The sequence below is a fragment of the Zonotrichia leucophrys genome, chromosome 3 (assembly GCF_028769735.1).
Source record: "Zonotrichia leucophrys gambelii isolate GWCS_2022_RI chromosome 3, RI_Zleu_2.0, whole genome shotgun sequence".
NCBI lineage: Eukaryota > Metazoa > Chordata > Aves > Passeriformes > Passerellidae > Zonotrichia > Zonotrichia leucophrys.
This window is the reverse complement of record NC_088172.1, coordinates 113,141,426-113,166,271: the sequence shown is the minus strand read 5'-3', so window position 1 is coordinate 113,166,271 and position 24,846 is coordinate 113,141,426. Positions and strand designations below refer to the sequence as shown.

The window sequence follows — 24,846 nt, the reverse complement described above, 5'->3', positions numbered from 1 at the left end:
CTAGGTGTCTGTAAAGCCTTTCACACAGTCCCCCACAACATCCTTCTCTCTCAGCTGGAGAGGGATGGATTTGATGGTGGACTGTCTGCTGGATAAGGAGTTGGGTGAACATTCACATCCAGAGGGAAGTGGTCACAGCTCAGACTCCTGGTGGACATCAGTGACAAGCAGTGCCCCTCAGGGGTCTGTGTGGGCCAGTTCTATTTTATATCCTCATTGTGGTACAGATGGAGGGATTGAGCACACCCTCAGCCAGCCTGCAGGTGACACCAGTACAGATTGAGTACACCCTCAGCAGCCTGCAGGTGACACCAGTACAGATTGAGTACACCCTCAGCCAGCCTGCAGGTGACACCAGTACAGATTGAGCACACCCTCAGCCTGCAGGTGACACCAGTACAGATTGAGTACACCCTCAGCAGCCTGCAGGTGACACCAAATACAGATTGAGTACACCCTCAGCATTCCTGCAGGTGACACCAGTACAGATTGAGTACACCCTCAGCCTGCAGGTGACACCAGTACAGATTGAGCACACCCTCAGCATTCCTGCAGGTGACACCAGTACAGATTGAGTACACCCTCAGCAGCCTGCAGGTGACACCAAGCTGAGGGTGCAGTGACACACCTGGAGAACAGGGCCATCCAGAGGAACCTGGACCAGCTCCGCAGCTGTGCCCATGGGAATCCCATGAGATGTAGCAAGGCCAGGCATAGGTTGTGTCCTGGACCAGTCCCACAGTGAGGGCAGCAGGGGAGGGTGGTCTCTGTTCCTCTGCCCTGTTTGGGTGAGACCCCCATCTGCTGCTTCCAGATGTAGGGTCCCAGCTCAGGACGGACATGGAGCTGCTGGAGCAAGTCCAGAGGAGGCCACAGAGATGGTCAGAGGCCTGGAACACCTCTGCTATGAGGAAAGGCTGAAAGAATTGGGGTTGTTCGTCCTGGAGAACAGAAGGCTCCAGGGAGAACTTAGAACCCCTTCCAGTGCCCAAAGGGCTCCAAATGAGCTGGAGAGGGGCTTTGGACAAGAGCCTGGAGTGAGAGGATGAGGGGGAATGGCATCCCACTGCTGGAGGGCAGGGTTGGATGGGATACTGGGGAGAGATTCTCCCCTGTGAGGGTGCTGAGAGCCTGGCACAGGCTGCCCAGGGAAGCTGTGGCTGCCTCATCCCTGGAAGTGTTCAAGGCCAGGTTGGACAGGACCTGGAGCAGCCTGGTCTAGTGGAAGGTGTCCCTGCCTATCCTATGGCAGGGGGTTGGAACAAGATGATTTTTAAGGATCCTTCCAACCCAAACCATTCTGGGGTTCTATGGTTTCTCCAGCCATTTTAGTACAGACTGAAACAGGGACAGTCTTGTTCTCTTTTGATAGGTGTTTCATGAGACTAGCACTGCTCTCTCTTCTGTTTCTCATCTTCTCTAGGTGAGGACAAGGAATAGAGACAGTCTGGGACTTTTCAGTCACAAGACATCATATATACAGCAAAGTTATGCCGTATGTCAGGTTACACCTTCCAAAGCGTTGTGTTTGGTTTGGGGCAGTGTGTTCCACAAACAACTGATCTCTCACCTTATTGGTAGTGGTCATTGCAACAGGGCTGTGCCTGGGATGGAGAGTTCAGCCCAAAATTGCAGAGGAAGGCCCTTCTTGGTCCCTTAGCTTGTTTCCACTAAGGATTTCAGAGCCCATTTTCCTGTTCCAGCTCTGCCGCTGAGAGGCAGCTGAAGTAGCATGAGGCATATTCTGGCTGATATGTGTCTGTGCTGAGCTCTCAGGGAGGCAAGAGTTTGAAATGCTGCAAGGATTTAGAAAGGTCTTACAGGAGTGTGTAAATAAGTATGAGATTTTAGGATGTGTGTCTTGGAAAAGGTCTGTTTCCTGATGGGTGATGTCTGTTTCCTGAGCTGCTCAGCCCAGGTCCTGTGGTGAGCCTGCAGCCCAGCTGAGCCCGTGCTCCCTCCCTCTGCAGCTGCAGCTCTATGACATCGAGAGCAGCACCAAGACCACCATCCTGAACTACTGCTCCTACGTGCAGTGGGTCCCAGGCAGCGACGTGGTGGTGGCTCAGAACAGGAACAGCCTCTGCATCTGGTACAACATTGACGCTCCAGAGCGGGTCACCATGTTTCCTCTGAAGGTAAAACTCTGCAGGCTTGGTTGCCGCCTGCAGTTCCTTCTTCCTCACGTGTGTGGGAGCAGCAAGGGTGGTATGGCAGAAGGGAGACAGAAGGGAACTGTTAGTTTCTGCTGGACAAAATACAAGCTCAGCTTTGTGGCAGATATTTCTGGCAGAAGATGGAGCAAGGAGCTGCTTCATGGCTCAGTGCTCTCTCATTCAGAAGAGCCATGACTGGCAGAGCTGTTGCAGTGCTGCCCTCACACCCCTGAAACCCTCACCCTTCATATGAGCTGGGGAGTATTGGCAGCTGGTCCTCTTTCTAGGGGGATATCGTAGGCTTGGAAAGGAATGATGGAAAGACTGAAGTGATAGTGTCTGAAGGGGTGAACACTGTGCCCTACACCCTGGATGAAGGCCTCATAGAGTTTGGAACTGCCATTGATGATGGGGACTATCACAGGTAAGTGCTGGATGTGCCAGTGGGGGTGGCAGGTGGCTCATGCCAGGCTCCTGGGAATCAATGACCCATGAATGGCAGCAGCACAGCTTTCCAGAGCTGAACTTCAGACTCTCAGCATGATGTTGCTGCCACGTGTGGCTATAATGAACACCAGAGTCCTTCAGGAGAGATTTTTCAGCTTTTGTGTCCTTGCAACTTTATGGTTTCAAACTCAGGGAGAGACTGGCCAGTGTGGTCCCACAGACATCAGCAGGGCTTTGCTGAAGGTAGCTGTCAATTAATTGCAGTGAATAAGAGTCTCCAGAGCAGCCAGATGTGCAATGGTGCTTGGGTGCTTTTACTGCTGCCCTTCCAGGGATGCTAGCAGTGTCATGGAAACATCTAGGAGCTGTGCAGAGTGAAAATTGACTGCCTGGATACTGCTGACTCTCTTAGAGGGCTTTTAAAAGTGACCAGGGAAGAAAACTTCACCTGTTCATAGCACTGCTGTGTCTTCAGAGACTTTCTCAGTGGGGACTTGTGTCAGACAGAACACCTTAGATTTGTCCCACAATGCTGCAGCCTTCTGCTGATAATTGCCTCTAAGTACCTTAGCCCAGGTAGGAATAACCTGGATGTCTGAATTTCCCCCAGCTCTGTCAGGCTCTGTGTTACAGTCTTCAGAGCTGGGCACCCAGCTGGCTTTGGTTTCAGTGCCACTCTGGTTAGGAAGCTCCTGTGTCAGTCTGGGATTTTCTTCAGAGCTCTTCTGTCACTGAAAGTCTGCAAATCTCTGTCCCAAGGGCTGCTGCATTTTTGGAGACACTGGAGATGTCCACAGAGACAGAAGCCATGTGGAAGACCCTCAGCAGACTGGCTTTGGAAGCGAGACAGCTGCACATTGCAGAGAGGTACATCACACCTTCATGGCTTCAACGTGCTCTTTGCTGAACCCCAGAAACCAGGGTCCAGCTAAAGATGTGGCTCTGTGTATGGTCTGGAGTATTCCCTGCATTGGAGACTTAGCTGTTCTCTGTGCCAGGCCATGGTTTTGCCTTTTCACCCCAGCTGGTAGTGCCAGGAGCTGGGAACACCTCTGTCTGTAGCATAAATGTTTGTTGATGTTGGCCCAAAGCTGTGTGTAGCAAGGACTCTCAGAGCTGACAGAATCAACAAGCTTGGGGCACTGCTGAAGCCTGGGGAGGTGAAACGTGAGCCTTGGTCATGTTCCTGGATTCTCCCATGGAGCAGGGCCAGAAGGCACATCTGAGCATAGGTCTTGGCAAAATCCTTCTCGTGAACCAGGGCCGCCCCACCTCTCCCATTGCTGAGCTGAGTCTGCTGCCTGGTTTCTATTTCCTTATCTTGGACCAAAAGTGGGCAACAAAGCCTGGGTATTGACTAACTGCTTTGCATTTTCCAGGTGCTTTGCAGCTCTGGGAAACATGGCAAAGGCTCGATTTCTGCATGAAACCAATGTCATTGCTGACCAGGCAGCTCAGGAGCATGTAAGTGAAACTTTTCCTGCTCCTCAGAGCAGCAGATTCCCTGTAAACACTCGCATGCACAAGATCTTCTGTGTCCTTGCTCACCAGTGTCATGCTGCAGACCAGTATCTGTTCATGTAGAAAGTGCTGGCATTGTCTTCTGTCCAAGGCTGGCCATTTTATACTGTCCTGGCTTGTCACTGCTGTGATTCTCAATGTCTTTTGTTTCTGTAGTGAGCCAGCCTCCAGCTGCAGTGCCCTCTAGAGTGTTCCATTCCAGAGCTGTTCTTTCCTCAGCACACTGAGCTTGCTGCTGTCTGCAGTGCCCTCTAGAACGTTCCATTCCAGAGCTGTTCTTTCCTCAGCACACTGAGCTTGTGCTGTTGTCTGCAGGGTGGGGATGGCACAGACCATTACCTGGTGCGGGCCCGCCTGGCCATGCTGGACAAGAACTACAAGCTGGCAGAGATGATCTTTCTGGAGCAAGTGAGTAAAGGAACAAGGAGTGGAAAAGGTTCTGTTTAATGCTGGGTGGGGAGGTGTGTGCCCTCTGCTGTAAGAGGAAAGGAAGATGTTGCTTGTTCCTTGCAGAAGAATTTTCCCCATGAAGTAGAAAAAGGATTCCTTGTTCTGAGGTGTGCAATTACCCTGAGGTGTAGGAAGAGTGTGAGGGAGGACGTATATCCAAATAATGGAGACAGTACACTTTTCCAAGTGTTTTCTGCACATCTCACCCTGCCTGCTGTGAGAGCTCCTTGGCAGTGTGTCTGCTGGGGTTAACACTTTGCTTTCCAACACAGAACGCCCCAGAGGAGGCCATGGACATGTACCAGGAGCTGCACATGTGGGATGAATGCATTGTGGTGGCCAAGGCCAAGGTACAGAGTGCTGCTGCACTGGCTGTAGGCTGCTCTTGCTTGGTAAATCTTCTGGTTGGGAGCTATTCAGGGATTCAGGGTCTGTGTTCTTCTCACCTCCCCTACCTTGCTTCTGCTCAGAAGGGCTCCCAGTAGAAGGGAAGGTTGCACTGGTGTAAGTACAGACCTAGCTGAAGCTACTGAAATTGGTTTAGGAGTATCTGTGCTTCAGAAGAGAATGGGTAGTGCCCACTGGTACACAGAGCTGGCATTGTGGTTTCTGATAACTGGACAACAAGAGGCCTGGTGCTGTGAGCAGCAGCTCAGAGCCTGCAGGATGAGCTGGACAATATCTCATCCTCCCCAGGACTCCCAGTTGTGTGTTTGTCCACAGGGACACCCAATGCTGGAGAAGCTGCGCCGGGGTTACTACCAGTGGCTGCTGGACACCCAGCAGGAGGAGAAGGCTGGGGAGGTGCAGGAGGGCCAGGGTGACTACCTGGCAGCCATCAGCTTGTACCTGCGGGCAGGGCTGCCAGCCAAAGCAGCACGGCTGGCCATGAGCAGGGACGAGCTGCTCACCAACGAGGACGTCATCGACAGGATCTCCTCAGCCCTGATCAGAGGGGAGCTCTATGAGCAGGTGAGTGCCTTCCCTCTGGGCTTCCAGCTTAGGGGCATCATTACCCCATCCTGTCACCTGTGAGACTGTATGAACAGGTGAGTGTGAGCCCTTCCCTCTGGGCTTCCAGCTTAGGGGCATCAGGGCTCTTACCCCATCCTCTGCACCTGTGAGACACAGGGGAACTGAGCTGGAAAGTAGCAGAGGTAATTCTGGGTCGATGAGGTTGCAGTTAACATTTATGAGGAAATCCTCACTGTACCCATTGTACGTGGGTGAGGTCTAGAATTACTCTTATTAATCAGGAAAAGATCACATCTGATTGGTGACATGTCTCCAGAATATAGTGCCAGTAATAGTTAAGGAGGCCTTAGGAAGATTTGGAACAGAACAGAATTGTGAATCAAATGGAAAACTTGATATCACTGTGGAAATGTCAGTGCTTCCTCATATCAGAATAAAATATGGTGTAAGGATAGTCTAAATGGAGGAGTTAAGGAAGGAAAACAAAGGAGTTGAAGACTGTCTGTAAAGCCATGAATAGCATAAAGAAGGGATGTGATTATTCTCTGTGTCTAATAACACCAAAAATGGGTAACTTATTGTGAGGTGACAGTTTTAAAACCAAAGGGTGTTTTTTCCATAGCACATCATGTTAATGCAGGAAAGCAGTGCTGAGTCTGCCCACTGCTCAGCATCCTGGCCAACAGGGGCCTCTGGCAGGTGCTTAAGAAATAAGCCCCTGCTAGAGGCACTTATTTAAAATAAGCATAAAAAATAAAGAACAGGGCAGGCAAATACAGAGTGGCACTTCCTCTAGTGTGTTTTCACTGAACTGAACTAGGGGTTCAGCAGTTTGAAGCCTGTAATGTACCTGAACAGCTCTACTTCTGTGTTTGAGAGCTCTTGATAGACTTTATTTCTATGAGCTTGTCAAATTATTGCTTGAACCATGTTGCAGTGTGATACCATTAGAACCACATGTAGATTTTAAGTTACAATTTTGGCTATGAGTTACCCAGTTCAGTTAGATGTTGTGTGAAAAAAGCCACTGCTTTTTGTTAGCTTGTTTTATGTCTCCTTTATAAATTACGTTTCTTTAGTCTCAATTTATCTTCAGCATTTTCTGGCCATTTCAACACAAGACAACTTCGTATTTTTTTCAAACCTGTCATCTTTTCTTAAGCTTTCATTTGAAAGACTAACTGGAGCTCCCAGCTACTGGATGTTGTCACCAAAAGTATAAATAGTCCAAGAATTATTAGACAAATCATGGAGGTAGAGTCTGTCCAAAGCCATTAAATACAATGATGTGAGGGCATCACAACAAAGTCAGGCAGCTTCTCCTGTGCAGGTTGTCAGACATGAGCAAAGAGGGGAAAGGCTGGTATATACTTGCTCTGTTTTTACAGTTCTTTAGATGTGTGGTGTTGGCACTGTTCAAATGCTGAAGGGGATGAGCCTTTGATCTTGCAGGATGGCTGTGCTGGGGTCAGGCAGCAGAAATTCAGTGGTCTTGGCTGTCTTTCCTGGTGGTTCATCATTCCCCATGCACTTGGTTAGCTGGGAGGGCAGAGCTGGTGCAGGAGGGCATGGAGCTGGTGGGGTGTGATGGCAGGGGGTTGGTGGCTCTGGAAACTGGCTCTTGTCTCTGTCCTAGGCTGGAGACCTGTTGGAGAAGGTTGGGAACACACGAAAGGCTCTGGAGTGCTATGGCAAGGGCAGTGCCTTCCTCAAAGGTACTGTGCTCAATGTGTTCCTCCACTCATCTCCAGCAGGAGCTTGGCTACTCTGGCCTGGTGGCAGCATGAAATATTGCCCTGGAGCCTGGAGATGCCTGGATGCTCTGCAGCTCCCACCTATCCTGTCATTCAGTGTATTTTCACATAGCTGTACTTGCACATGCAGTGCCAGGAGAGTGTCTTGTTCCCTTGGCCATGCTGACTGCAGCAGCAGGGATCTGGCCCAGCTCTCCACAGGGTCTGGGCTGCTGGGAAGCCCATGGGAGCTGGAGTGGCTCAGGCAGTCAGCATTGCCCTCCTCCTGGCCAGCTCCAAGCCCATGTTTGCCCCACAGCTGCCTGCTGCCCTCAGCCTTACAGCTGCCGTGTCCCCTTGCAGCTGTGGAGCTGGCTCGCCTGGCGTTTCCTGCAGAGGTTGTGAAGCTGGAGGAGGCCTGGGGAGACCATCTGGTGCAGCAGAAACAGCTGGATGCTGCTATCAACCACTACATCGAGGCCAGGTGGGAGCAGGGCAAGGCTGGGTAAGCTGCAGGGTGCTGCCAGGGCAGGGAGTTGGTACCTGCAGGGGCTTTGCCTGAGTGAGCCCCCACTACCCTGCTTAGAGTGCCCCACTTGCCTGTGTGCAGCAGCCATTGATGGCTCCCCACATCTCTCCCAAGGTCTCACAGTGCTGATTGCTCTTCCCTGCTGTCCCAGTCCTTTCATGCCCCTCAGCACTGCCAGTTCCTCAGCTGCTTTGTGCTGAGTCAGGCAGCAGAGCACTCTAGTCTCCCTGGCACGGTGCAGCTGGAGGAGATGCTGCTGCCTGGCTCTAAAGGCTGATGGTTTGGTGCCAGGTGCTCAATTAAGGCCCTCGAGGCAGCTTTGGGAGCCCGGCAGTGGAAGAAGGCCATCTACATTTTGGACTTGCAGGACAGACAGACAGCAGCCAAATATTACCTGAAGATTGCCCAGCATTATGCAGCTTTGCAGGAGTATCAGGTGAGGCACAGACACAGTCACCAGTGCTCTGCGTGTCCCTGGGCTGTACTGAGTGTGGTCCTTTCCTGGCAGGTTGCAGAGGAGCTGTACATCAAGGGAGGCCAGACCAAGGATGCCATTGACATGTACACGCAGGCTGGGCTCTGGGAGCAGGCTCACAAGGTGAGGCAGCAGCCAGAGCCTCTGTGAGCCTCACCCTGCTTGGTGAGATCTTCCATCAGCAGGTGGTTGTGCCTTGAGCACCAGTACCTGATCAGCCAGGACTCTTCCCAAATACGTGTACAGGGACATCCAGTAGCCAGAAAAAAATCCAGTGTTCCCATCCTGACCCATCCTGGCCTTGTCCCTCTCACAGCCCCATGTGGGTGCACCTCTGGCACAAATGGCCTTCTCCAAGAGCTGGTCCTGTGTGCTTTGTGACAGTGACAAATGACTGCCCATTCTTTGCAGAGCATACAGCACAGATATCTCTGTCAGATGGGAAGGAAATATGTTTTCCCTTCTCCCGTCACGTGTCAGGAAATTGCTGTTCATTTCTCCCCTGTGTATTCCTTTTGGCAGCTGGCACTCAAGTGCATGAGCCAGGAGGAGGTGACAGTGCTGTACATAACCCAGGCCCAGGAGATGGAGAGACAGGGCAAGTACAAAGAAGCAGAGAGGTGAGTTTCCTGCAGTGCTGCTGTCAGCCCAAGACTGAGCCCTGGAAAATCAGCTGCAGTGAGGAGAAGCCCTTTGCTGGGTTAGAGGGAGAATTTGGGACTGGGGTTTGGAATGGTCAGAGGAGCTTTCTCCACACACGGGGAGCTGAAGCTGGTATTTCAGGATGTGGGAAGGTTTCAGGGACTAGTCTTGTCCTTGGCTGAGCTGTGCGGATGTGCTCGTGTTGCCAGGCTGTACATCACTGTGAATGAACCCGATCTGGCCATCACCATGTACAAGAAGTGCAAGATGTATGATGAGATGGTTTGCCTGGTGGCCAAGTACCACAAGGACTTACTTGGAGATACTCACCTGCACCTGGGCAAGGTGAGTGCATCTCATGGCAGGGGATCAGCTCAACCAAGCAGGGGCAAGATTGTTGTTATGGACAGGGTTTTGAGATTGCTTAAAAAATCAGTGGCAAGGGTGTGAGCAAAAGTCAGGTTTAATATTAAGTATCAAAGCAGAACAAGTTTGTTGCTGAGATTCACTCTACTACTTACAGGACAGCTAAGGCACAACAAGGAAAAACTAGCAACAACAAAACAAAACAAAGTGCAGACAATCAAAGAAGAAATTAACTAAGAACTGTCTGTGGGGATGGGTGGGTGGGTGTGACAAAAGACAGTGGGCAAAGATAAAAAAGAGCACAGCCTAAAAGCCTAACAGCACTCAAACATAAGAGTACTTTAATTTAACTTACACCTTAAGACTAACAGTTTAACATAGGAAAACATTTAACTTACATCTAATTAAATTTATGGCTTAACCTTCACAATCTAACAGAGGAATAACACTTTAACAGCATTTAGCCTAATTTATAACTTTGAAGTTATACCTAGCAACTCAGCAGAAGAGTAACACTTGGCAACACTTAGCTTATAACTTATGTTAAACAACTTTGCAAAAGAACAACACTTAGCAGCATTCAAATAAGTTTATAAGTATAATTTAACCTTACTTACAGGCCTAACTTACTTAGATATCCAAGATACTGAAACATTTAAGAAAACCACATTTCCCACAGATTTGCCATAGCATACATGCATCTTTATGCACCCAGACAGAAACAGTCAGTGCCTACAAGGTACCTGTGAAAAATTCCCCCCAGAGGTCAGTGAAATCCTCACTTTGGAGGCCTTTGCATCTCCCGTGGGTGAAGGATCAGGCCCGAAGGAGTGAGCTATTGGCCCAGCACACATTGTGTTTGGCAGTCCTCCAACAGCAAGCCTGGGGGTTTGCTGGCTCTGACAGGTGCCCCCACAGAGGGAGGTTGCTGTGGTGCCCACTGTGGTGCCAGGACAGCTCCAAAGGGTCTCATTTTGGACTGCTGTTTATAGGATCACAAGGGCTTCAGTCATAGCAGTGCTTCAGCCTGGCCAGAGTTTGGGTTGGCATTTTCTTTGAAGGTGTGAGAACAGGAGTGTTGTGCTTTTCAGGCAAGAGGAACATTTTCCGAGGCGGGCATATCATAAAGAAAACAGAAGCTCATTAAACAGGAGCAGTTCCTTGGAGCAAGGCAGTGTTTCTGATAAGCTCGGGAAGAGCTGAGCCCAGGTGGTGCTGTCAAGGCCGAGGGCTGACAAGCATTTCACAGCTCACACTGCAGCCTGTGAAGAAAGGGGGAATGCACAAATGTCCACACGAGTGTCACTGCCTCATTGCTCTGCCTGCAGGAGCTGGAGGCAGAGGGGCGCCTGCAGGAGGCTGAGTATCATTACCTGGAAGCCAAAGACTGGAAGACCACGGTGAACATGTACAGAATGAATGACATGTGGGAAGAGGCATACAGGGTAATAATCACTCACAGGGGTCAGCTTCTGGCTGTGGGATCCTGATGGAAACTGCTTTGTCTGTGTTCACTGCAAGATCAGAACACTTGGTGTGCCCTACCCAGCCTGAAACTGCCCCATGGAATGCTGGGCTCCCTTTGCTGTCCCAGCAGGGATGTGGCTCTGCTCAGGAAGGCAGGGTTCCCTCCTGCTGTCCCAGCAGGGATGTGGCTCTGCTCAGGAACGCAGGGTTCCCTCCTTGTGTCCCAGCAGGGATGTGGCTGTGCTGAGGCTGCTCTGCAGCACCCTGTGGGCCATTGCCTTACTGTCCCCTCCCCAGGGCAGTGGTGCCTGCAGAAGGGTTTGTTGGGAGGGAACAGATGGTTCTGGGGCTCCCTCCTGCTGGCAGGCAGCACGTTAGAGGGGCTCAGTCTGCTGAAGGTGGAACATACACTGGGTTTTTCCATTTCCTTTCCTTTGGACAGGTGGCCAAGGCATACGGGGGTGCAAACTCCCACAAGCATGTGGCCTATCTGTGGGCAAAGAGCCTGGGTGGAGAGGCAGCTGTGAAACTCCTCAGCAAATTTGGACTTCTGGAGATGGCCATTGACCATGCAACAGACAGTGGGTATGCAGGTGCCCAGGACCTCCCTCCCCTCTGCCAGCCAAGAAAAGCGTGTGGGCCAAGATAACCTGTGCACATGGCAGCTGCAGGTCCAGAAAATGACATGTCTTCCATCCCACCGTGCTTCACACAGGCCTTCCACACCCTTGGCACGTCCCACTTCTCTTCTTTGTGTCAGTCTCTCAAATGCCAGGTCTGAGCTGGCAGGCAAATGCAGATTGTCCTCTGCAGGGGAAGGCTTGTGAGAGCCTCTGAGCATGAGGGGGTGCTCCTCATGTCACCATGAGTAACTGTGTGCCACAAGAGCTCTGGCCCTGCTCTGCAGCTGGCCAGGTGTCTGCCTGCATGGCCACTCATTGCTGCTCTTCCCGAGGCTCCCACATCTCTTGGCTCCTGCCTTGGGCTCTAACAGCAGGTGGGAAGGAGCCAGATTTCCTTAGTAGGGACTCCAAAAGCTCCTGGTCAGGAGCAGGAGGAACAGACCGTGCTAATTCACTTGGAGCCCCCTGTATTCCCCTCTCTCCTCTCCCAGTGTCTTGTGCTCTACTTGATGTCTTGTTCTTGATGAAGGCACACACTCACAGCTCAGTCCTTCTCTCTCTCATTGCAGGGTCTTTGAATTTGCTTTTGAGCTGGCCCGCCTCTCCATGAAGCAGAAGATGCCAGACATCCACCTGAAGTATGCCATGTTCCTAGAAGATGAGGTAATTTTCCCCCTGGAACAGGTGCAGGTCCTCCAGTCCCTCAGGTACCTGAGCAGCTGTCCCTGGGCTGCTGCAGCAGTCCCTGCATTCCCAAAGGGCTCCATGATGACAGTGCCAAGCTCCACACACCTGTGTTCCATAAACGCTGCCTTGGATGGGTAGAGGAGGGCATGTGGTGATGCCAGAACAGGAAGGTGTGCAAACAAATCCCTTCTTCTCCTCTAGGGCAAGTTTGAAGAGGCTGAAGGAGAGTTCATTAAAGCTGGGAAGCCCAAGGAAGCTGTGCTGATGTGTGTGTCCTCCCCATCCTGCTGTGTGTGCTCTCTCCATGCAGTGCCAGCCCGGTTGCCTCTCCAGCGCTGGGCTGCTCCTTGTTATCCCTGTTGTCCCACCTGGTGTCCCTCTCATCCCCAGGTTTGTGCACAACCAGAACTGGGACGCTGCACAGCGTGTGGCTGAGGCTCACGATCCAGACAGCGTGGCTGACGTGCTGGTTGGGCAGGCACAGTTTGCCTTTGAGCAGAGAGAGTTCCAGAAGGCAGAGGCCTTCCTCCTGCGAGCGCAGAGACCTGAGCTGGCCATCAAGTACTATAAGGTGAGTGCAGCCTGTAGCAGCATCATTGCCTTCCTCACTGGACAAGATCCCAATTTAGATGAAGGAGTGAAATTCACCTCCCAGCTCCCCCTGTCAGCTTAGCAGCCAAAGAGGTTTAAACCATTTACTCAGGCTTTCTGGAGGAACTGCATTCTGGTCTGAGGACTGAGCCAGTGGATTTCATGTCATAGCTTTGCTCTCTCATGGTTCTGGAGGATGGGTGGTCCTTGGGGTAGCACAAGTGGGTGCATTGGGAGGCTGGAGTGCCCATTCCACTGAGGTGGCTGGAATGGATGAATGAGCACGTTGGGGCAGGTGGACAGACACAGGGGAGGAAAGAATTGGGTGGTGCTGCTGTGGTTGTTTCTTCTAGTCAGTTCTCTGGCAAGATGAAGAGGAGGGGATGGGTGTGTTGTGTGATAGCAGGAGCCTGGGGGATCCTGGTGAGAGTTTCTCCCCGCTGTGCCTGTGCAGGAGGCCGGCATGTGGAGCGAGGCCCTGCGGATCTGCAAGGAATACCTGCCCGGGCGGCTGGCAGAGCTGCAGGAGGAGTGTGGCAGGGAGGCTGGCAAGAAAGGCTCCAGGTAAGGAGTGCTGTGGTCAGGCTGCAGGAAATAGCCTGGAAGCTCTTCCCCATGGCCATTTTGCTGATGCCTTACAGAGACAGCCTGATGGGACCCCTGACATCCACTTGTTTCCTTCTTGAGGACTCCAGACTTCTTACTGCATAGGTTTCCTATCATCCTTCCTTATTTCTCTGGGAGTCTTATTTCTGCCATCCAAGGTCTCCCAGATGGCATTTTGCCCCACTTCCAAATCTCCATGGTCTCCTGTACTGCCATTGCATCTCCCCAGGGTCCTTGGTCAGTTCTTTCCTCAGCCCTGTCCCTGTTCTCTGTCTGAGCTCCCTGCTTGCCTGCCGTGTGCACCCGTGCCCACCCCTGTCTCAGGATGTGTGCAGCATGCCCCTGCTGCTCACAGCCTGCGTTCCTCCTGCAGTGGGCCTGAGGGGCTGCTGGAGCAGGCCCGCGAGTGGGAGCAGGCCGGGGAGCACGCCAGGGCCGTGGACTGCTACCTGAAGGTGCGGGACCCCAGCAACAGTGTCCTGGTGGAGAAGTGCTTGCTGAAGGTACTGTCAGGGGCTGGGATTCCCTTCACTGCCCTTCTGCCTGGGAGCTCTTCCACATCGTGAGTGCCCTCAGGGATGTGTGTCACTGCAGGGCTCAGGAGAGCCTGCAGGGCTGAGAGCCTTCACAGCTGCTCTCTTGAGCCATGACAGGCTGTGCTTGTCCTGCATGCCGCTGCCTCCCTTGCTCTGGCACCTGTGCCTGTGCCAGGCCCGTGTCTGTGTGCCCACGGCTCCCTGCACTGCTGAGCTGCTGCACTCTGTGATTCAGCTCTTGCTGGAGGGGCACCTTCCTGTGCTCCCTGCCACCAGCCTTTGTGCTGTGCTCTTGCTCATGCTTCTCACCACACCCATGTCCTTGTACCACCTTCAGCTACAGTTGTGTCCTTGTCTGATCTTCTCCCGTGGGTGAAGGTGGCTGGGCCTTTCTCCTCTGACTTGCCATTGCTCCACTTCCTCCATCATTCAAGTGCTTCCAACTGTCAGTCTTGTAGACTGAGCACTTGCAGCTTCATCCCACCCTCCCACCATTTCCATCAATTGAGCCGCTGACAGTTTCTCTTCACAGGCTGCTGAGTTGGCTGTGAAATTCTTGGATCAGTCACAGAGCATGGAGGTGACACGGACTGTGGCTCCTCAGCTGGTGGCCATGAAGAAATACAGCTTGGTGAGCAGTGGCTGCTGTCCCAGGGCTGCTCAAGGAGCAGTGACATGGGAAGGGAGAGCTCTGTCCCAGGGCAGGAGGTCAGGTCACATCCTGGGGTGATGGCTGGATGGGTGGCCTCATCTAGAGGTAGGCTGTGCAGAATCTTCAAGGAGGATGAAAGAGGGGAATTAATCAAGTCCTGGAAGAGTGTGAGAGAGCTAGGCCTTGGGAGAAGGCAGGAAGCAGAGGAGAGGTTTATCTTTTGGGAAGAGACTTTCTGTGGTGTCTGTGTGCTGCTCCAGCACCAGCTTCAGCCTGGGGCACAGGGAACCCGTGGGGTTTTGCCTCCCATGGGAGTGTCTCTGGCCCTGCAGGCAGCTGAGCTCTACCTGAACCTGGACCTCATCCGAGAAGCCATTGATGCCTTAATTGAGGGGGAGGAGTGGAGCAAAGCCAAGCACACAGCCAAGGAGTTCGACCCCAGGTATGCCCTGAGCTTTGCAAACTACACCCTTCCTGTTCCCCCTGCCACCCCCAGCTGCTCCCCTGTCCTGTCCTGTCCTGTCCTGGGTTTCCTGGATTCTCCCCACAGTGGCTTTCTTTCCCATGTTCAACAGGGTCCATTCTCCACCCTTCCCAAGCCATTTCACATTCTGGCACTTTCCTATTGCCACACATCCCACAGAAACTGTTTTCCCCTTTGGTTTCACCCCCATCCCTACCTCCCTTTCCCTTGCCATGACTCAGTGCATGCCCTTCCTTCTGAAGCCCTGTGATCCCTTGTTCTCCTCACATATTCTGCTGTGAAGAGCTGCTTGGACCCTTTCCTTCCCCGTCCATCTGTGCTCCAGCAGCCTGCTGGCAGGACACAGCACAGCTGCAAGAGTGCTGGTTCCAGAGCTGAGTCCAGCCCCTGCACTGCTGCAAGCCATGAGTCTTGCTGCCTTTTGGGGTTCTTTGTGCCCGCAGGTCAGAGGAGTACGTGGACCAGCGTTACAAGGAGTATTTAAAGAAACAAGGAAAGGTGGATTCGGTATGTGGGATGCCTGCAGGCAGGGCAGGGGTGTCAGGGCCTGTGCAGATCCTTTTGCCTGACTGTGGGTACGAGTGAGGAGTCTGTGTGTGCCTGTGAGCCATGGCTGCTGCACGCCAGAGCACAGAACCACAGAGGGGTTTGGCTGGGAAAGGACCTTAGAGCTCACCTCAAGCTCATCTCAGTGCACCTCCTGCCTTGGGCAGACACCTGGCACTAGAGTGGGTTGCTCCAAGCACACACTGCTAGCTCATGTCCAGTTTGGTGCCCACCAACACCCCCAAGTCCTTCTCCTCTGCACTGCCCTCCATTCTCCCCCCAGGCTGCCTCTGTGTTTGGGGCTGCTCTGACCCAGGTGCAGCTCCTGTCACTTGTTGACCTCACTTGGGCCAACCTCCTGAGCCTGAGCAGGTCCCTCTGGTGGCAGATGGGTCACACAGGCTCTGTGGGTTCATGCTGTGGAGGGGAAGAGACTCTGTGTCTGGGCAAAAAGGACATGGCTGACCTGGTGCTTGTGTGCATGTGAGCAGGGGGCCTGGCCTGCACAATGAATTCATGGCTGTTTCCATCCTCAGCTGGTGGGAATTGATGTCATGGCAGCTCTGGATATATACGCAAAGCAGGGGCAGTGGGAGAAGTGCCTGGAGGTGGCAGCCAAGCAGGTGAGTGCCCGTGGGAGCCCTCAGGGACACACCTGGGCTCCTGGAGCCTGCATGGGTGGGCAGCACTGCACCTGGGGTGCTCCACACCTCTGTCCCACCGTGGCCAGGGAGGCTGAGTGGGGAAGTGCTAGAACCTGGAAGCATATTGTGTTTGAATTTTGTGATTAATGGAGCACTGGAAGAAGCTAAATGAGTTGTTTGGGCTGGAAGTAATTGGTGCCATGGAAACAGGGATCTGTAGAAGAAAGCCTTCTTTCTCTGTGTTCTTGGGAGCAGTGGTGTCAGTCAGGATGAGGCATCCTAGTCAGGAAAGCAAATCTGACATTTTTTCAGTTTTACTGACCTGAAACTAACAAAATTACCTCAGCAGAGTAATAAAATGGAGAAAAGCAAAATGAAACTGTTTTACAGTGTTCTTTCAAGGGAGTAGCAGGAGAAGACAGCTCTCTATTATCAGGATGTACTTTGAGGGATGGTTATTGATTGGTGATTGGCTGTTAAACAGTTATTGGTTAAATGGTTGTTGGTCATGGAGGTAACCAAGGGCAAGCAGTTCTTTGGAGTGAGCTATCACAGGGACATCACAGCCTGTCACTCAGGCCAGCTGGAGCCTTGGAAAAGCTCTGGGAATGTCTGGGACTGTGGTTTATAACTTTGGTTCCAATAACCTACCTTTGGATTCTATAGAGTGGACTTGGTGTCTCTCAGACTTGGGCTCCTCTGTGATGCAGATGGTCTCTGTTGAATCAGTGTTCTTTGGGAGGCTTCCCTATTGATGCTCTACTCATCAGGAGCCAGAGAATAACTGCGCACTCCATTTAATGGGGAAGGCTCAGTTTTTTGTGTTGGGCACCACAAGGCCACACTGAGTCTGGGAAGATCTTGGTGTCTGCTCGTGCCTCCAAGAGAGCCTTGGCATGATCCTTTTCCATAGCCAGGGCAGAATATAATCACTGACTCAGCTGCTCTCCAGTGATTACACAGCAAGAATGGTACATCCATACCCACCATGAGCCTCATGCTGCTGCTTTCTGTGTCTCCTGCAGAGCTACCAGGTGCTGCACAAGTACGTGGCTCTGTATGCAACACACCTGATCTGTGAGGGCTGCTGGGACAGAGCCCTGCACCTGTACAGCCAGCACGGAGCCCCTGCCAACCCCCAGGTGAGGAGGGTGCCCAGCAGGGCTGTCCCTGTGCTGCAGGATCTGCTGCAGGGTCTGCTGCAGGGCCAGGCTCCCACCTGAGCTGGGATTGCCTCCAGTTCAGCATGCCCAGCCCTGCAGGGGTTCTTCAGAGGGCTGGAATATCCCAGCTTGTTCTCCATGGGAAGGAGCAGGGGAAGTTGAGTGTTTGTGTTTGTTTTGAGCACCGAGTTCAGAAGAGAAGGAGCCATTTGCTTCTCTGAGAGCATTGGCTGCAGGAAGCATCCCTGCATCCCTCCCTGTTTGCCTGCCTTGTCCCCAGCCCCCTTCCTGCAGCACTGCCCCTCTGCAGCCCTTTTCTTGGCCTGTGCTTGGCAGCAGGAGAGCTCTGCTGGCCCCTCACCTGTCTCCTTCCACACTTGTGTCCTTTTTGTGGCAGAATTTCAACATCTACAAGCGCCTGTTTGTGGAGATGGTGAACGCTCCTGGCAGGAACTGTGCCGAGGCGTACGCGGGCTGGGCTGAGCTGCGGGACGTGCTCCTGGCTCTGGTGAGTGTGCCCTGCCTCCCCTGCCTGCCCAGCCCCGTGGCAGAGGAGCCAGCCCCTCCACAGGTGACAGGGACGGTGTTTGTAGGGCACAAGCTAAGGGTAGAGAGCTGGCAGTGTGGACAGCAGGAAAACAGGATCCTGGCAAGTGGATGTGGCTGAGCTGGAGAAGGCAGAAAGGAGACCCTGTGCTCCAGGCCAGATCCTGGGAGTGGGTTTGGACCCTGCCCCTTGCTCCAGGCCAGATCCTGGGAGTGGTGTGGCCCCTGGCCCTTGCAGAGCTCCAGGTGTCACTGTGACATGGGAGCTGTCGTGACATCTCTTCTGATCCTACCCCAAAATCAGCAGCCTGCATGGGGAAAGCACAGAGCTGCTGAGCCTGGAAAATATGAATTCTCCCCATGGAGGCTGAGAGCCTTCTGCTCCTCATTCCTGTCCAGAACATCTCAGCCAGAGCCACAATTGCCTTATCTCTGTTTCTGTCCTTACTGCAAACATAAGCAAAATCAGAAAATCCTCCCTTTGTCCGTGCAGGCTCACCCCTGCTCGCAGTGCTGGCTGTTGTTGCAGTGCTGGTGACTGCCCCTGGCTCCCACAGCCTCCTTCCTGCAGCATGCCTCCAGAGTCCCAGAGGTGTCTGGATATTCCAGATCCTTCTCTCTGCTGACTTCCCCGTCTCATGTGCAGTAAGTGCCCTTGTGCTTTCCTGCCCTCAGTTCCTCTCATTTTCTCTTCTCAGTGTGAGAACCTGGCGAAGAGCAGCGAGGCAGAGCCTGCAGCCCAGGAGGAGTTTGAGAGGATGCTGCTTATCTGCCACTACTGCGCCGCCCGCGCCGCCGCGCAGGGCCTGCCACAGCTGGTGAGGCTGGGGCTGCTCTGCCAGGGCCTCACAGAGGGGAACCCATGGGTGTCTGCAGGTTTGGGCTGTTCATGGGTCACTATTGCCATAAACCACCAGGCACCTCCCAGAGAGGGGACCCATGGGTGTCTGCAGGTTATGGGTCACTATTGCCATAAATCACCAGGTCACCTCACAGAGCAGGGGAGCCCATGGGTGTCTGCAGGTTTGGGTCACTATTGCCATAAATCACCAGGCAGCTCCAGAGGGGGGGACCCATGGGCGTCTGCAGGTAGGGGTCACTGATTGCCCTAAATCCCAGGCCCTCCCAGAGAGGGACCCATGGGTGTCTGCAGGTTATGGGTCACTATTGCCATAAAGCACCAGGTCACCTCACAGAGCAGGGGAGCCCATGGGTGTCTGCAGGTTTGGGGCTGTTCATGGGTCACTGTTGCCACAGCTCACCTCCCAGAGGGGGAACCCATGGGTGTCTGCAGGTTATGGGTCACTATTGCCATAAAGCACCAGCTCACCTCCCAGAGGGGGAACCCATGGGTGTCTGCAGGTTTGGGTCACTATTGCCATAAATCACCAGGTCACCTCACAGAGCAGGGGAACCCATGGGTATCTGCAGGTTATGGGTCACTATTGCCATAAAGCACCAGCTCACCTCCTAGAGGGGAAACCCATGGGCACCTGCAGGTTTGGGGCTGTTCATGGGTCACTATTACCATAAGTCACCCATCATGGATGCATAGAATGGAACTGCAGTAACCTGGCACCCACCACGACAGGTGGAACTGTGGGTGGTGTTTTCTACTTACCATGGGTACCATCCCAGCCTCTGTGGCTGAGCTGTAAACCATGGCAGGAGCTCATCCTTGTGCTTGGTGTGACTTGTGAGAGCAGAGGTGCCAGTAGAAAATTAGGAATCACAAAAACTCTGATGTTCCCAAAAGAGGGATGGCTTCCTCTCTGCTCTCCTGGGCTCTGAGAGCTGCTGGGCTTCACAGGTGGGCTGCAGAGCAGATCCTCTGCCCAGGGCTGCAGCAGGCACTGGTGCTGTGTGCTGGGCCTTGGGGGGCTTTGGGAGCTCATGGGCCTCTCTGGGGGCATCACAAGGCCCTGTGATCTCTGTGTGCTGGGATTTGTTCTTGGCCTCCCTGCTGAAGTCCTGATCCCTGTGGGATTGTGGAATTGTTCTAGAGCTCTGGATGGATGTGGCACTAGAGTTGTGATGGAGAAGGCTGGGAAAAGGAAAAGAACCCCAGTGAAAGCCACAGGGAAGCCTCATGGCTGTGTGTGTGGATGCTGGGGGTCCAGAGACATCAGACAGCAAGAGCCAAGTCTGATGTCTTGGAGACCTGTACAGATCTCCACAGCTGTGCAGTGTTGGGCTGGGCAGCCTGTTTGGGACCATGAAGAAGGAGTGGCCTTGACAGTTCTTGTGTGACAATGGGTGTCTGGCAGCAGAAAAGTGAAATTACCCTTCAGTTCCTCACCCCTGCTCCAAAATTCTTACATAAATGCATACAAGAAAAAATGCATTGAGACTGTGGCTGGAATTGTTTTGTGGAGGGGCTGGAGAGTCTCCATTCCTCGAGATGGTCAGAACCTGAGCAGGCATGTTCCTGAACCAGGCCTGCAGCTGCCTCTGCTGTGACTGGGGCTGGGGGCAGCACTGGGAACTGCCAGCAATGTCAAGCCAGCTGTGCCTTCCAACCTGTTCTGTGACTCAGATGGGGGTGTTTGGGTGGAAAATAGCAAGGCTTCTAAAGCAGAGGAATTTCACCCTCAGGTGACAGTCCCATGTGGGCTGTAGTGAGGGAACTCAGGGTCAGGACTGAGGGGTTTGACCTTTTTTACCTGTGAGGCCTGTGTGGGTGCAGAGCCCTTGCTGTGAGTGTGGGGGATCTCCTGAGATCCCCTCCAGGCTGTTTTCTCTTTGCTGAGTTCTGTGTCTCTGTGCCCAGGACACCATGGCTGCCCAGCTGTCCATCTCCCTGCTGCGCCACACGGATCTGCTCCCTGCAGACAAGGCTTTCTACGAGGCTGGCATGGCTGCCAAGGTAAGGGCTGCTCCCTGCAGACAAGGCTTTCTACGAGGCTGGCATGGCTGCCAAGGTAAGGGCTGCTCCCTGCAGACAAGGCTCTCCATGAGGCTGGCATGGCTGCCAGGGTAGGAGCTGCCTCTGCACCAGGGAACAACACAGGACCCCTCAGCTTTACCTGCCCAAATCCTGGGCTCTCCCTGGAGGCTGCTCCTCAGGCAGCTGGCCAGAGCCCAGGCAGTGAGCAGATGGGACCTACAGGCCCAGGGCTGGACAGAGGCCATGCTGTGGCTCTGTCAGTGGGGATGTGAGGCTGCTCTGCATCACCCAGGTGTCTGACAGTGTGCCTGGCACCTGTGACACATGGCAGGGACAGCAGCATGTCCTCACTGCCTGCAGTGATAGAATCATGGAATGGTTTGGGTGGGAAGGGACCTTAAAGCTCTTCTTGTTCCATCCCCTGCCATGGGCAAGGACCTTCCATGATCCCAGGCTGCTCCAGGCCCCATCCAGCCTGGCCATAATGCCAGTCTGCACTCTGTGGAGATGGGCTGGGTGGGCACTGTGGCACAAACAGAGCCACATCCTTCCCAGCCCTGGCTCTGGGAGAAGAGCTGGCTGTGAGGATGTGTGCCAAGGTTGCATTTAAAGGGAGGTGGAAACCCAAAGCAGATAACATTTTACTGACCAATAAGTGACCCTGAGGGATGGGTACTGGGGGATGGACATTTAGGACAGCGTATGGGGCAAGGTTTGGGGGGCTGACCCCTGGCCTCTGGCTGATCACTCCACATCCTGGACTGAAGCTTCTAGATGGAGGGATGGGATGCTGACTGGTGGACAGAGAGCCAGGGTGGGGATTTGGGGATGATCTCTTCCAGGGAGAGGGATAACACAGGTAAAGGGAGGGGAGTACAGTCTGGGATAAACCATTTGGGAAAAATATTGGGATACAAAACAAAACTACTTCAAAGTACTACAAAAAACTACTTCAAGGATGAGCTGCCCACTCTCACCCAGGGCTCCTCTCCATACCAGGCAGTCAGCTGGGAGAACATGGCATTTGTGTTCCTGAACCGCTTCCTGGACCTGTCAGATGTGAGTATGCTCTGTGGGGCAGGCAGGGCTGGCTCTCTGAGGGGACAGTGCCATTGCCATTGCTGCCACAGGGCTACTGCAGACCCCAGGCTGGCCAAGGCTCACCTGAGGCTCCTGCAGGGCAGCACACTGGAGCTTGGAGAGATGGGGAGAGCCCCCAGACCCACCCAGCGTGTGCCTGGACCAGGGGGCACCCCCACACTGCCTGTGGGGGGCCCTGCCATGCCCTGTCCACATCACCTGGGCGTGCCAGTGCCACCGGGCACGTGGCAGCAAAGAGCACATTGGCAATCTAGGCCTGAAATCCTCATGGCTGCAGATGCCATTACAGCGTTCAGGGTGATCACTCAAGTTGTTCCAAGGGAAGAAAAGCTACCTGGGAGGTGGAGGCCATGGCCCAGTGCTTTGTCCCCTGTGATGCAGGACTCAGGAGTCCCCTCAGTCCCTTCTTGTGCAGCAGGCTGGCCACCAGAAACCCCAAATCCAAGGGGCTGACACCTCACTGTGCCCCACTCTGAGGTGCTGTCAGCAGCAGCTGGGGGAAAACAAAAGCACCCAATTACACCTTTCCCTTCTCCAAGGCCACCTGCACAGGGCAGAGCCTGAGACACTGCAGAGTGTGCTCATGGGGGGCAGGAGGGCCTGGGCACCAACGGGCAGTGCCATGCTGGCCGTGAGCTGTGCTGTGAGCGCTGCAGCTGGCACTGCCCACTGCTCTGCCCTTCTCTGCAGGCCATCGAGGAAGGGAACCTGGACTCCCTGGACCACTCTGATTTTCAGCAGACAGACATTCCCTTCGAGGTGCCCCTTCCAGCCCAGCAGCACGTGCCTGTGAGTGTCACCTGTCCCCTTCTGCAGTGCTGCACTGCAGGGCTCTGAACGGGGACTGGGGTAAAGCTGGGACTGCAGGGATGGAAACGGACCCAGAACTGGCCCCTGCTGCCTGTCCCTGCACTGAGAGCACACAGACAGACAGACAGACAGACAGACAAAAACACACCTGTGTGCACACCCACACCTGTGTACACACACAGACACACACACACAGACACACAGACACACACACACACACACACACAGGCACCTGCTGCCTGTCCCTCCACTGAGAGCACACATACACACACACAAAAACACACCTGTGTGCACACCCACACCTGTGTACACACACAGTCACACACGCAGACACACACACACACACACACACACACACACACACACACACACTCTCTTTATCTCTCTCTATCTCTCTCTCTCGTGCTCCCCAGGACACACACACATACCTGTACACACACACACACACACACACACCTGTATGCAAATACACACACACACACACACACACACACACACCTGTACACACACACACACACACACACACACTCTCTCTCTCTCTCTCTCTCTCGTGCTCCCCAGCACACACACACATGCCTGTACACAAACACACACACACTCACTCTCCCTCTCTCTCTCCCCAGCACACACACATCCCCCCACTCAAGCCCCGCCGTGCACCATGCAGTGTGTGCTGTGTGCACATCACGCATGCCCGTCCTGCTCTCCCCTGTGCTCCCGCTGCTGTGGGGCAGCCCTGGGGCAGCAGCAGCAGCAGCAGCCGCCCAGCTGAGCCCGGCACCGGCTGAGCCCGGCCCTGGCTTTGCCCGCAGGAGGAGCAGCGGGAGGAGGCGCGGGACTGGGTGCTGACGGTGTCCATGGACCAGCGGCTGCAGCAGGCGCTGCCCCAGGACGAGCGCGGCACCTACGAGGCCTCGCTGGTGGCAGCGGGGACAGGGGTGGCCTCCCTGCCCTGCCTGCTCACAGGTGAGCTCGGGGACAGCTCAGACAGGAGATGACACAGTGCAGGGAGTGGGAGCTGCAGGGTGGGCCTGGGCTGTGCTCCCAGAGCAGTGCAGGGACTGTGTGGCTGTGGGGAGCCAGCTCTGCTGCAGGAGATTGGGCATTTTTACTGTGGGGTGGGTGAGCACTGGAACAGGTTGCACAGAAGGTGTGAGATCGCCATCCTTGGAGACAGAAGCTGTCTGGACACAGCCCTGGGCTGTGTGGCCCTGCCTGGACAGGAGGTTGAACCATGCAGAGCCCAGAGCAGTTCGGAGCTCAGACACTCTGTGGTTCAGGGATGGCTCAGGCTGGCACAGCACAGCCAAGAATGGGCAGCACCTGGCCCTGCTCTCTAGTGCAAGACTAAAAAAGGACTAAAAAAGGGTCAGAGAAGGGGGAGCAGGAGAGGGTCACCAGGAACAGGACTGTGGCCTGAGAGTCAGAAGCTGGGTGCCATTGTTGGACCTACACACTTGGGTGTCATTGCCCAAGGGCAGTTCAGCCTTAATCTTCATTTGATCCCCCCACTTTGAACAGCCCTTCTCCATTTTGGTCTCCTAGAGAGCAAGGCAGCATTATTCCCCCTACACACTGTGCCGGGGGGCAGTGCACCAGGTGGGGGTATGCTTGCTGTGGGGCTCAGCTGGTTCTGAACGTGTCGCTTTGTGCCCAGGGTACCCAGTGCTGGGAAACAAGATTGAGTTGAGGCCAGGCCGAGAAGTGAAGAAGGATGCGTGGTACAAATTCGTGATGGCTGTCAAGGTGAGCCAGAGCCCCCAGGCAGGGACAGGCTGTGGGTGGGCTCAGCCCCTCGTGCTGGCAGTGCAGCACCCTTGGGGGAGTGATGGTGCCAGGGCATTCACTGCACTGGCAGCGCTGCTTGCTGGGCATCACCAGAGCCAGCCCTGCCTTCAGCAGGGGCACAGGGGTGCAGTCCCTTCCTGTGCCAAGGGCCGTCTCTCTCTGCAGACATCCCACAGCCCAGCAGGCCAGGATGTGATCGAGTTCCTCCGACGGTGGTGTGGGGGACTCCCAAGCACCAGCTTCTCCTTCCAGTGAGCAGGACTAGGGCAGCTTTCAGGCCTGTTCCTCAGCACCTTCCACATGCAATAAACGTGTTATCTGAGCCCTGCAGTGCTCCTGTTTGCCAGGGGATGCTGGGCCCAGAGCTGTAATCCCCGTGTCCGTGGGTGAGTGCCACACTGGGGCCACAGCTCTGCCACCA

General features: G+C 54.1%; 1 protein-coding gene across 2 annotated transcripts in view; it reads left to right on the top strand.

Moving 5' to 3' along the window:
* IFT172 (intraflagellar transport 172) overlaps window positions 1–24,793 on the top strand; it is a 38,944-nt gene extending 14,151 nt beyond the window's left edge. The window contains exons 16-48 of one of the 2 annotated variants that reach the window (XM_064710059.1): window positions 1,971–2,138; window positions 2,444–2,580; window positions 3,363–3,470; window positions 3,983–4,067; window positions 4,440–4,532; window positions 4,847–4,924; window positions 5,298–5,546; window positions 7,186–7,264; window positions 7,646–7,766; window positions 8,103–8,247; window positions 8,320–8,409; window positions 8,809–8,906; window positions 9,138–9,273; window positions 10,623–10,739; window positions 11,204–11,346; window positions 11,954–12,047; window positions 12,273–12,337; window positions 12,462–12,642; window positions 13,117–13,226; window positions 13,642–13,771; window positions 14,337–14,435; window positions 14,789–14,898; window positions 15,384–15,447; window positions 16,023–16,109; window positions 17,156–17,272; window positions 17,691–17,801; window positions 18,538–18,657; window positions 20,610–20,705; window positions 21,726–21,785; window positions 22,518–22,616; window positions 23,450–23,603; window positions 24,295–24,383; window positions 24,591–24,793. In XM_064710059.1, the coding sequence (XP_064566129.1) occupies window positions 1,971–2,138; window positions 2,444–2,580; window positions 3,363–3,470; window positions 3,983–4,067; window positions 4,440–4,532; window positions 4,847–4,924; window positions 5,298–5,546; window positions 7,186–7,264; window positions 7,646–7,766; window positions 8,103–8,247; window positions 8,320–8,409; window positions 8,809–8,906; window positions 9,138–9,273; window positions 10,623–10,739; window positions 11,204–11,346; window positions 11,954–12,047; window positions 12,273–12,337; window positions 12,462–12,642; window positions 13,117–13,226; window positions 13,642–13,771; window positions 14,337–14,435; window positions 14,789–14,898; window positions 15,384–15,447; window positions 16,023–16,109; window positions 17,156–17,272; window positions 17,691–17,801; window positions 18,538–18,657; window positions 20,610–20,705; window positions 21,726–21,785; window positions 22,518–22,616; window positions 23,450–23,603; window positions 24,295–24,383; window positions 24,591–24,680 (3,723 nt within the window). In that variant the 3' untranslated portion in view covers window positions 24,681–24,793. Of the gene's footprint in view, window positions 1–1,970; window positions 2,139–2,443; window positions 2,581–3,362; window positions 3,471–3,982; window positions 4,068–4,439; window positions 4,533–4,846; window positions 4,925–5,297; window positions 5,547–7,185; window positions 7,265–7,645; window positions 7,767–8,102; window positions 8,248–8,319; window positions 8,410–8,808; window positions 8,907–9,137; window positions 9,274–10,622; window positions 10,740–11,203; window positions 11,347–11,953; window positions 12,048–12,272; window positions 12,338–12,461; window positions 12,643–13,116; window positions 13,227–13,641; window positions 13,772–14,336; window positions 14,436–14,788; window positions 14,899–15,383; window positions 15,448–16,022; window positions 16,110–17,155; window positions 17,273–17,690; window positions 17,802–18,537; window positions 18,716–20,609; window positions 20,706–21,725; window positions 21,786–22,517; window positions 22,617–23,449; window positions 23,604–24,294; window positions 24,384–24,590 lie in introns of those variants that run through there. The other variant, XR_010439716.1, reaches the window with a different exon arrangement.
* The last annotated feature ends 53 nt before the right edge of the window (window positions 24,794–24,846 follow it).